The sequence below is a fragment of the Phoca vitulina genome, unplaced genomic scaffold, assembly GCF_004348235.1.
Source record: "Phoca vitulina isolate PV1807 unplaced genomic scaffold, GSC_HSeal_1.0 scaffold118, whole genome shotgun sequence".
Taxonomy (NCBI): Eukaryota; Metazoa; Chordata; class Mammalia; order Carnivora; family Phocidae; genus Phoca; species Phoca vitulina.
Window position 1 is genome coordinate 322,213 of NW_022589821.1, and position 11,250 is coordinate 333,462.

General features: G+C 56.5%; 1 protein-coding gene across 5 annotated transcripts in view; it reads left to right on the forward strand.

The window, feature by feature from the left end:
• Positions 1 to 11,250, forward strand: part of ADAR (adenosine deaminase RNA specific) — a 38,425-nt gene that overhangs the window by 24,637 nt on the left and 2,538 nt on the right. For 4 of the 5 annotated variants that reach the window (XM_032398620.1, XM_032398619.1, XM_032398617.1 and 1 more), the window contains 8 exons: positions 6,688 to 6,913; positions 7,129 to 7,300; positions 7,720 to 7,813; positions 8,234 to 8,356; positions 8,586 to 8,719; positions 10,197 to 10,379; positions 10,697 to 10,809; positions 11,101 to 11,228. In XM_032398620.1, the coding sequence (XP_032254511.1) occupies positions 6,688 to 6,913; positions 7,129 to 7,300; positions 7,720 to 7,813; positions 8,234 to 8,356; positions 8,586 to 8,719; positions 10,197 to 10,379; positions 10,697 to 10,809; positions 11,101 to 11,228 (1,173 nt within the window). The remainder of the gene's footprint in view (positions 1 to 6,687; positions 6,914 to 7,128; positions 7,301 to 7,719; positions 7,814 to 8,233; positions 8,357 to 8,585; positions 8,720 to 10,196; positions 10,380 to 10,696; positions 10,810 to 11,100; positions 11,229 to 11,250) is intronic. The other variant, XM_032398621.1, reaches the window with a different exon arrangement.

An 11,250-nucleotide genomic window follows, 5' to 3' on the forward strand; every position in this document is an offset into this window, starting at 1 on the left:
AGTATGCTCCTTTTTAATTGTTTTTGATTAACTTAATTTTTAAAGGAATACGTATGTGCATAGAAAATCATTCAGGCCAGTTTAAAAAGTATGCAGGGAAAAGTCTCCTTTCTACCTCAGGCTGATAGTTTCCTTCCCCAGACTTATACACTATTACTAGCTTCTTGAGTACTTCTAGAAATTTCCATGCATATATTAGTACATTTTCTTTCTGTTTTGCTTTTTAAACAAAAATAAGTATAAATCCTGTCTTCTGTCCTCCACCTGTCTCCTTACCAGTAGTCTTAGAGGTCGTCACACGTCTCAGATGCACGCACCGGTCACACTCCATTCTGTAGCTACGTATTTCTATACGTTGTCTGAATCTTTTTTTTTTTCTTTTTTAACATAAGCTCTGCACCCAGGGTGGGACTTGTCATGAGCCCGAGACCAAGAGTCCCACGCTCCATGGACTGAGCCGGCCGGGCGCCCCCCACAGCTGCATGTTCCATTGAATAGATGCTCACAATCTTAGAGTTTTATCGAGCAAGAGATACAAAGGTCTTTCCTAAAACAGACGACCCCTGTACCCACCACCTAGTTTGGGAAAGACAACGTTGCTCTTGAGGTTGTAGCCCCCACTTTGCGTTACTGATCTAATCAATTTGCCGCGACGTCTGGGTCGGATGCGGTTGTGCTCCCAGAAGCGGTCCTCGTGCTGTGTCTGCTCTCAGGGGCAGGAGTGTCCAGGGCAGACATTTTCAGGAGGGGGATTTCTGGGCGATAGGTTACGTACAGTTTTTAAGGGTTTTGTTTTTTGTATAGATGATATAATTCCTTAAAATGAAACACAAGAATCTTGTCCTCACTCCTCCCTCCCCCGTGGCCCAGCTCGCCCTTCCTCACGCCCCGACACGCCAACACGTGGTAACTTCACAGCCCCATGCCTCCTTCCGGAGCATCTTCATATAAACATGGGCCGAGCTGGTGTGTTTCTCCATTTGTTACGTGGACGTGGACGTGTGCACTGACACCTGGCTTGCCGTTCATACGTAACGGGAGCATCTTGGCAAGTCTTCCATATCCGGTCCTGCTCTTTGTTGTAAGGTGCTCCGTAGTTCCCCAGGGCACTGACTTGGGCTCCCCCCAGCCCCTAGTGACCAATACGTGGGTCATTTCCACACTCTGCTATTACAGTGCTGCTGTGAATGAGCTCTTTCTGTGCGTCTAAAATTTTGGTAAACGTTGCTGAATCTTCCTGCAGGGAGATTACAGCACTTGATGTGTCCTTCAGCAGTAAAGAACGGCTCTCCCCCTTTACCGTAACCAGTACGGAATCACAGGCTTCCCCCACGATCCACAAGGACAGAGTTCCTTTTAAATTTTCTGCCCAACCAGCACTGAACGCTGTTTTCACTTCTTGCTTTTTTCATAAAAGCAAAAAGCCTCTTCAGATTTCTTTTGATTGGTGGAAACAGGTACTTACATAGGTCTTTAGTAAAGGGGGAGTGGCGTAACATGAACTTTGGAAACGGGGGATATCTGAATCAAAATTTTTATCTTTGCCATTCTAAAATGTGAGAAATGATGTCTTCGTGCTGTGCAAAGATTAGTCTGTGTTAAGATGTTTGTTATTATTATTTACCAAATAATAATAAGGACAAAACTCAGAATCCTCTCCAGAGATTCCAAAAAGGCTTTTCGTAAAATTTAACATCCATTCAGATTTAAAAACCAACCTGTTAATAAAGTAGAAATTATTGAATACCTCCTTAATGGCATGATAAAAACGTATGTCTGAAGCCAAAAGCCAGGCGCTTATTCCATGTTGAACTGGGAGCTGTTCACAGCAAGGTGGGGACACATGGATGCCCAGGTCCTCGTTATTTCGAGGCACCACTAGCTCAGGCCATCTGTTAAGACAGGGAAGGCGGGGAGAGGAAGCTTCTGTTACATACAGATGGATGATGTGATTGTGTACCTGAGGAATGCATAAGAGGTGGGAAGAAATACCAGAGACAGGGGAAGTCAGGAGAGCAGGGAATTGTGAACTAACCTGCAAGCGCCGGGAACTTTTCCGTGTGCGGCAGTAAGCAATTCGAAGATGTAGTAGGAGAAAGTAGCCTGTTTGCAGCAGCAGCTAAACAGATAAAAGACTTGCACACATTCTGAGCAGAAGACATGCAGACTCTGATAACTCTGTGATCAGATAGAAAACCCCATTTAATGACTGCAGCTGTCCCCAGATTAGTGTTTACGTTTCACACGATTCTACTAAAGACACTGGTAGAGTTGACTTCTTTATTTTAGACCTGGAAGACCTGAGACCCAGGTTCATATGAAAAATTCCATGTGGGGGATGCCTAGGTGGCTCAGTCGTTAAGCGTCTGCCTTCAGCTCAGGTCATAATCCCAGGGTCCTGGGATCGAGCCCCACATCGGGCTCCCTGCTCGGTGGGAAGCCTGCTTCTCCCTCTCCCACTCCCCCTGCTTGTGCGCTCTCTCGGACAAATAAAATCTTTGCAAAGGGAAAAAAAAGAAAAATCCATGTGGGAGAACAGCCAGAAAGTTCTGAAAGAGGGATGAGCTGCATGGCCGTGGCGTGTTGGCCAGGGGGCGGGACGGCAGAGGGTGCGGCCCCCAGAGCCCCTCACAGCAGACGCAGAGGCAGACAAGGCTTCAGGTCGGGGGAGGCTGGCCCCCTGCATCTCAGTAAGACACCGCTGGGTGTCTGTCTCCTTGCTCCCGTCTGATCTCATTGTCAGGGACTTAAATATAAACTAGGGGTGCCCGGCTGGCTCAGTCAGAGGAGCGTGCGACTCGATCTCGGTGTTGTGGGTTCAAGCCCCGTGTTGGGTGTAGAGATTGCTTAAAAATAAAATCTTAAAAATATATACGTAAAATCATAAAATCTCTAGATAAAAGCAGGGATTTTTGCTTGAGAATTTTGGAGGGGCAAAGCCTTTCCAATCAAGACGTAAGATCATAAAGGAAAAAGATGGAGGTGTGGCGGTCAGGAGAATCGGTGTGTCTTAGAAGAACCACCTGAGGCTAAAACACTGAGGGCCAATTTCCTTAAAAGTAAGGGGTTCTTTTCCAGTGAGAGGTGTGTGAGTTAAATGAACGTGTCGTCAGTGTGCTCCCAGCATCCGTGACGTCTCATCCCGAGCCTTAGGCCCCGGGTGGGGAGCGGCACCCTCGCCGCGGGGGACGCCCCCGTGCTGTTTGTCACGGACAGCCTGAGGTGCTCGGCATCCCTGCCGCCTACAGACTGCTGACTCGCGGTGCCCGCCCAGCGCGGAGTGGCACAGAGCCCGCGCCAGCAGGGCTGACCCACAGTGCGGGGCCCGGGCAGGGGCGGCTCTGCGGGGACGGAAGTCTGGTCCCGGTGTTTGCTTCTGGGAATGAGGGACACTTACTCCCCTCGTATACTTAACGATTTGAACGTTTACTTGTGTCGTATCCGATTGCTCAATTTTAAAAGGTGGTTAAAGGAGAAGAGCTCACAAAATAGTGTCTTATTTTAAACTTGTCTCCATAGTAAGTGATGTTACTCATGTCTTCACATTCGTCTGTTATCTGTGTTTCCGTGTATGTGAACTACCCATCCGTGTCCTTGTCCGTCCTTCCTTTGGCTTTGACTTAACTCACGGGAGAGCATGACCACGATGAGGAGGGAATCGAGAACCCCAGCCCAGGGCGCCGGGAAAGGCCCTCCCGCCCCTGCGGGGTCTGCCTTTTGCACCCAGCGGCCCTCCCCGTGTCGTCACCCTTGCTCTTCACACCTGCCTTTTGTCCATCCTCCTCTTTTGCTTGCATGAAACCCTCCCTTGGACTTCCCGTGACTCGTGCAGAATTTAAGAACTTACCGTGATCCGGGGGGAGGGCGTGAAGACTCCTGTGCACCTCAGGGAGGGGGCCCCAGGGGTGCAGGCAGGAGAACACGGCTCCCCTCTGCCGGCCCTTCTCTCGGCCCTTCTGGGCAACCTTACCTGATGGCACCACGGTCACTGTCTCGTGGCTGGAAGGCACCAGCGGGGGGCGGGGGGGGGGGGACACAGCTGCTGTCGCTTCGACTGGGCCTGTCGAGTCTGACCTGCCCCAAGGCGAACTCTTGGGTTTCACCCCTTACGCTCTTTTCCCCCGGTCCTTCCCATGTCCGTAGGTGACCTCACTGTCCACCCCCTTCACCTCCTTCAGGTAGACCGGCCTCGGGCTCTGTGTCTTAGACGTCCAGCTCTCCAGCCCCTCCCCTCCTGCCTCTGGCAGCCGAGCCTCTTCTCTCCTCTAAACCGCTCTCCCTCCTTTGTTGATTCATTGAGAGACTGTTTCTGGACTCCATTCCGTTTGTTTGGACAGGAGCCAGATTTGAACCACTAATCACATGGGGAGACGTAAGGTCTCCTATCTCGTGCATGGTACAAAGAGCTCGAGGTGCATGGTGGGTTGAGAATCTGCTTGGCGTGGCCTGACTTCGTAAGACTTTGTAAGGCGCCGCGGCCTGGGGACGGTCAAGAGAAAGCCGGCGGTTCCGGGAAGGCCTGCGGTGGGAGGGAGCAGAGCCGGTGAAAGCCCTGCCAGGGCCTCTGTTGCTCCCGCCGCCCGTGGCCCTCCTCCCCAGCATGTTCACTACTCTGTTTTTGTACTAAATTCTCTTTCCCAATCTAAGCCGTTTGGACCCTGCCCTCTTTATGAAGACTCCCACCAAAACCCCCCTTCCTTACTCGAAGCCGATGATCTTCCGTCGCGCTTAATTGAGAAAAGCAACAACGATATGACAGATGCCTTATCGTTCGATTGCCAAACCCGCGGGTCTGCATCTGCTTTGCTGTGCCCCCCTGCCCCGTGCCCTGGACCCCCTTCCACGCACCACCTCCCTCCCTCACCCCTGCCGGCGGCAGCCAGGCAGCAGGCTCCACAGCGGTGTGAAGCACCCGGCAGGCGCCCCCTCACCGCCCTGCGCCCCTCGCCACCTCACCTCCTCCTCGTGTTCAGTGTCTTTGCTTCCCTAACTCACTGTCCCCAGCAGTCCAGGGAAAGGCGAACCGCGGGCCTCCTACGGTTACTGAGCAAGGGAGCGCGGCTGGCGGGTACCCTAGGGCCCAGTGCAGCCTCGGGGGGTCCCAGCGCACGACCCACAGCCCGCACCAGATACGGAGCGCCACGCTCGCGGGCACGCCTCCTTCCACGGCGCTTTGCTTGTTGCGGCTTTGCCGGCACCGGCTTTTTACCGGCCAACTGCGTCAGGCCACTTCCCCGACAGCATTTGCTCACTCTGTGTCTCTGGGTCTCATTTCAGTGATTCTCACAATATCTGAAATTTTCCGTTACTACATTTAGTGATCTGTGATCGGTGATTACAACTCGCTGAAAGCTCAAATGATGGTTAGCATTTTTTTTAGCAATAAAGTACTTTTTAATTAAGGTGTGTATGTTGTTTTTAGCCCTAATGCTGTTGTACACCTGAGAGACTCAGTACAGTGTAAATATAACTTTCGTGTGCACTGGAAAGCCAGAAAATTTATTTTATCTCGCTTTATTGCAATATTGGCTTTATTGCGGGGGTCTGGGACTGAGCCCACCACGTCTCTGAGGTGAGCCTGCGTATGTATTTGTGTGTGTGTATCTTTGTATAGAATTCATATTCTTTTCAAGCACATGGAACAGGCATGAGATTCTCCTGAGTCTCAGGCAAAGGTCCTGCCCAGTTTGGCCCCCGCTGCTTTCCAGCATCTTTCAGGCCACGTCCCGCTCCTTCACGGACCTTCCGTCAGCCCCACGGCCCGTACACACCTGCTGGCACAGGGAGGCACGTGGGCATGCCACTGCCGAGGATGAGCAAGGAGTCGTGGGAAGCCCAGTGTGGTTGAACATACAGATTGATTCCTTTTACTGCCTGAGCCGATGAACCTCGGTAACGAAGCCGTATCTGCAGGTGGATTATCCAGAGCTGGCTCCCCCCACCAGCAGTTTAGGATGTGATTGGAAGCTAGGATTCTTGAAACCTTGGCTGGTGGATGCCCCATCACGTTCTCCCCTCTGCGTCCTGGGCTGCCCTCCCTCCCACTCCCTGCCCAGCTCACGTGCCCAAGATGCACTCCCCTCCCCCCACCATGGCCATCCCAAGGCTTCCAGGAATCAAAAATAACTGCTCATGAAAGCTTAGGTCCCTTGTCTACAGCAGACCGTGACGTTCCGACCACTCCAGGGTGCGTCTGGGCCAGTCGGGAAGTGAATGAGCAAACAGAATCCAGCACTTGAGCCTTAGAGCGTTAAACGGTAGCGCTTCGAGTTGGGAGAGCGTGTCCCTCTCAGTCCTGCTTGAGTTATGAAGAAAAGTCCGCATTTGGCTATTTCTCTAACCCCGTCCAGTCCTTGCTGAGCTTCCTTCACGAGGTAGGCCTGGAGCCTCTGCAGACCGGGGCGCCTCGGCGGCGTTTAATGACACTGTGGTGTCACTCGGTTCTGGGGCCCCCTTCGATTTATGGCAAGGGACTCCCGGTGTTCACACGAGGTGTCCCCTCTAAGTGTGTTTACATTTGAGCAGAGTCAGCTTAGAGAAGAGTGTGCAGCAGGCAGCAGACCAGGGGTATCTGTCTCTAGCGGAAGTCGGAGCGAGTCCCTGGTGCCTGAGTCTGGGAAATGCTGCCTGAGAAACAGCTGTGTCCAGTCGGGCGCTTGTCTTTATCCCCTGCTTCTCATCCCAAAGGTTCGTTTACCAGGCAAAAGTCGGGGGTCGCTGGTTCCCAGCCGTCTGCGCACACAGCAAGAAGCAAGGCAAGCAGGAAGCGGCAGATGCGGCCCTCCGCGTCTTGATTGGGGAGAACGAGAAGGCAGAGCGCATGGGTTTCACAGAGGTAACCCCAGTGACAGGGGCCGGTCTCAGAAGAACTATGCTCCTCCTCTCAAGGTCCCCAGAAGCACAGCCAAAGACAGTTAAGACGTCTACTTTTGGTGCTCTCTCTTTGTGGGGTCCTGCTGACTCCTCCTTGGGTGGAGCTGGCTCTTAACTTGCTGTCCTGTGACGTAGTCCTGGGCTTTCGCTGGTGCCTCAGTGACGCGCAGAGCCGGGCCAGCGCGTGCGAGAGGGAGAGGGCGCTCGGCCCGGCGGGCCCCGCGCGGCGGCCCTGACGCAGCCTTGTGCCCACAGCTCCCCCTCACCGGCAGCACCTTCCACGACCAGATCGCCATGCTGAGCCATCGCTGCTTCAACGCGCTCACCAACAGCTTCCAGCCCTCCCTGCTCGGCCGCAAGATCCTGGCCGCCGTCATCATGAAGAAGGCCTCCGACGACCTGGGGGTGGTGGTCAGCCTGGGGACAGGTCAGTGGGGCCCTCCTCCGGGGCTGCATGGGCGCGTCTGAGGCCGGAGCCCAGGCTCTGCTGTGGCTCGCGTGGCCACCAGCCGCGTGCGTGGACGGGGAAGGGGCGCGGGACGCAGGGGCGGTACTTGAGGCTGGCCCCGTCCTTGGCCCCTCACGACCCACCTCTGTGGGGGCGCCTGGGCTCCGGTCGTGATCTCAGGGTCCCGATCTCTGGGTGGTGGGATCCAGCCCCTGAGATCTGGGATCCCGGGATCGGGCTCCGCGCTCAGCGGGGAGTCTGCTGGTCCCTCCCCCTGCCCCTCCCCTACTCACACTCCCTTTCTCTCTCAAAAACAAAAAAGAAAAAGCCAAACAGCCTCTATCCTGTTCGTCATCACTTCCCTGGGAAAGATCACGTTTGTTTTCAACACCTTCCAGGGAACCGCTGTGTGAAGGGGGACTCCCTCAGCCTGAAGGGGGAGACGGTCAACGACTGCCACGCAGAGATCATCTCACGGAGAGGCTTCATCAGGTGGGGGAGCGTGGGGGCCCCGTGAGCCTGTCACATGCCTGACCCCTCCGGGACTCAGGCCTCAGAGCCTGCTGTCCGCAGCCGGCCCTCTTCCCTCCAACTTTCTCAAAAACGCGCCAGGACCTCTCGGTCCTCAGGGTTGTAGGGGCGCAGAACCCTTCCATGTGCATCTGAGGACTGAGGAAGCCCCCTGCTGGCCCCCGCTCTGCCCTCCAGCTCACTGGTCTTCATCAGGTCGGGGGGTAGAAACGAAACTGACCTGAGAGGCTGGCTGGCTTCCCGAGGTGTCGAGGCCTCCGGTGGAGGGTCCCCCACCTCTTCCGCATAAGAAACCGCGGAAGCCTGCATGTCTAGGGCTTTTCCCTCCTTGGGGCCGGGTCACAGAAGCCGCTGTGGCACTAGCCAGAGTTCCCCTTGTAGGTTCCTCTACAGCGAGCTCATGAAATACAACCCCCAGACCGCGAAGGAGAGCATATTTGAGCCTGCGAAGGGAGGAGAGAAGCTCCAAATCAAAAAGACGGTGTCGTTCCATCTATACATCAGGTGCGTCTGGTCTCTGCTGCCACACGAGCGGCCCCGCCAGGCTCCAGGGTTGGGTATCCGAGGGCGGTCCGGGCCCAGCGGTCAGAGCCGTTCCGTGGGCCACACCCGGCTCGCAGCCCGCGGGAGGCTGTGGGAGAGCCCCTTGCCTCCAGCACATCTGGCTGTCCTCGAGCCCAGGGAACGGGGGGCCCCCTGCAAGGTGAGCTTTCACGGCCGCCCTGTTCTGCAGCACGGCCCCGTGTGGGGATGGCGCCCTCTTTGACAAGTCCTGCAGTGACCGTGCCGTGGAGAGCTCAGATTCCCGCCACTACCCCGTCTTCGAGAACCCCAAACAAGGCAAGCTGCGCACCAAGGTGGAGAATGGTGAGTGACACGCGCCGTCCGTCTTGCCCATGGGAAGGCTCTGCAGAGCCCCGGGCCCATCAGGTTTCTGCTGTTCGCTGCTGGGAGGGGGTGACCCGGGGACAGGGATGGGGTGTAGGAAGACCAAGATTCCACTTGGCACCTGGTAGTCGGGGAGATCTGCAAGTCAGCTGGGAGGCAGAGGAACCTGCCCAGAGCTCAGGGCAGAGAGCCTGGCTAGAAACAGAAGTGTGGGAGTCAGTTTCCCATCATTGATCTTTGCGGCCAGGGGGCGGGTGGGACCACTTGGGGTTGGGGGGAGCAGAAGGGATGTGGGACCAAGTCGCAAGGAGTGACAGAGGTGGGCGCCAAGTGCACAGCTCCCTCCCATCTGCTGGCTCCTCCTCGTCCAGGGCCCTTTTGGGGGGGGGTCTCCTCACACCCACCCCCCTGCCCTCAGGCCAAATCACCTCCCTGCTTGAAACCCACAGAGCTGCCCAGGACCCAGCAGCTCGCTCCGGGGCGCGTCCCCAAGAGAACAGAGACTAGCTCACGCTTGTTCGTAACAGCGGAGAAGTGGGGACCACCCCAGGGTGTGCCCACTGGCGAGTGAACCAAACGGGGTCTGTCCACATGGTGCAGTCGGACTCAGCCATAAAGGGGTGTAGATGAGCCCCGAGAAAGCAGCCAGTCGCTAAACGTCCTGCGTTCCGTGGCTCCGTTTATACGAAACGTCGGGAATGTAGAGCGGGCAGCCCCGTAGAGACAGAAAGTGGATTCGTGGTCGCCTGGGGCCTAGGCTGGGAGGGTTGGCAGACGCAGGGACGCTTCTTTTGAGGGCGATGAAAGGTTCTAAACTTGACTGTGGGGAGGGTTGCTCATCCTGTGAATATACTAAAAACCACTGAACTGTGTGCTTTAAATGGGTGAATTGTATCTCACTAAAGCTGTTACTGAAAACAACGACACAGGGCCCTGTAGCGGTTTCCCACCGCACTTCACACGCGCACGTGGCTCAGGCCCTCTGGCTCTTTGTCCGCAACCTGGACAACCCAACCTCTCGCTGCCTCAGGGCCCTCGTTCGTGCTGTTCTCCGTGCCTGAAACTCTCTTACTCAGCTGTTGCTTCTCCTTGGTGTCTTTGCTACCCTGGCAGTTCCGTCCCTGGAGGCCCCCCCGCCATCTGCCGCCATCAGTCCCCCCCGGCTTCGAGCCCTGCTGCCATTCGGAGTTCTTGTGTCCGTATGGCTTTGCTTGCTTACTGGCGGTCTGTCCCTTGCTGCCCCCTCACGCCCACGAACGTTCCAGGAGCACAGGGATCTTCCGGTTTGCTTGCCGTCGTTCCAGCACCAAGTAGAGTGCCCACACATAGTAGGTGCTGTGCGATCTGTGAAGAAGAACTGTGCGCAGCCTTGGCCCAATGTGAGGAGTGCAAAGGCCACGCCAGGGAGTGGCCTGGTCCGGGGGCCCCCGTGGCTCTGACCCAAGTCCCTCCGCAGGGGAAGGCACAATCCCAGTGGAGTCCAGTGACATTGTGCCCACGTGGGACGGCATTCGGCTCGGGGAGAGACTCCGCACCATGTCCTGCAGCGACAAGATCCTGCGCTGGAACGTGCTCGGCTTGCAGGGCGCGCTGTTGACACACTTCCTGCAGCCTGTGTACCTCAAGTCTGTGACGCTGGGTAAGGGCCCCCCAGCCCCACACGCCTCACTGCCCACCCTGCTGGGGTGAGAGGCAGGTCTTCTCAGCACGGGTCCCAGGAAGACCGTGGCTTCCAGCGGTGGGGTCTGGGCTTCCTGGTCCGACAGCACCCCGCCCCCACCCCCGGCCCGAAGCGTTGTGCTGTGGCTCTGGGGCCGTGTGCCCTGCACACCCACCGTCCGCGGGGCCTGCTGCCTCTGTCCCACCCCCCCCGCACCTCCGCGTCCCCCCCAGACGCCTCCACCTCGCGGCAGCACCGAGGACAAACACGGGTGCACACCTCCGTTTCCTGCACAGGTTACCTTTTCAGCCAAGGGCATCTGACTCGTGCCATCTGCTGCCGTGTGACAAGAGATGGGAGTGCCTTCGAGGATGGACTGCGGCCCCCCTTCATCGTCAACCACCCCAAGGTGCTGTGGCCCCCTCCACTTTCCCTTGACGGTCGTTCCGTCGCTGGCTGTGGGCAGGGGAGGGGCCTCTGCAAGTGTCCCGGGAGCTGGTCCTTTTGTCCTTGCGGACGCCAAGGGCTTTCTTCTTAGTCTGGGCCCCATTTGAATCGAGCTGGGGTTAGTATGACCAGAGTCCTCGCCCCACAGAATTCTAGCTGCGGGCAAAGATCGTGAGCTACCCCCTCTCCCCCGGGGGTCCCAGGGCCTTCCGGAAGGTCTCCATCTTTCCCCTGTCACTCCCGGGACCCCTAGGTGGGCCGAGTCAGCGTGTACGACTCCAAGAGGCAGTCGGGGAAGACGAAGGAGACGAGCGTCAACTGGTGCCTGGCGGACGGCTATGACCTGGAGATCTTGGACGGGACCAGGGGCGCTGTGGATGGGTGAGGCGCCGGCCCGCCTGCG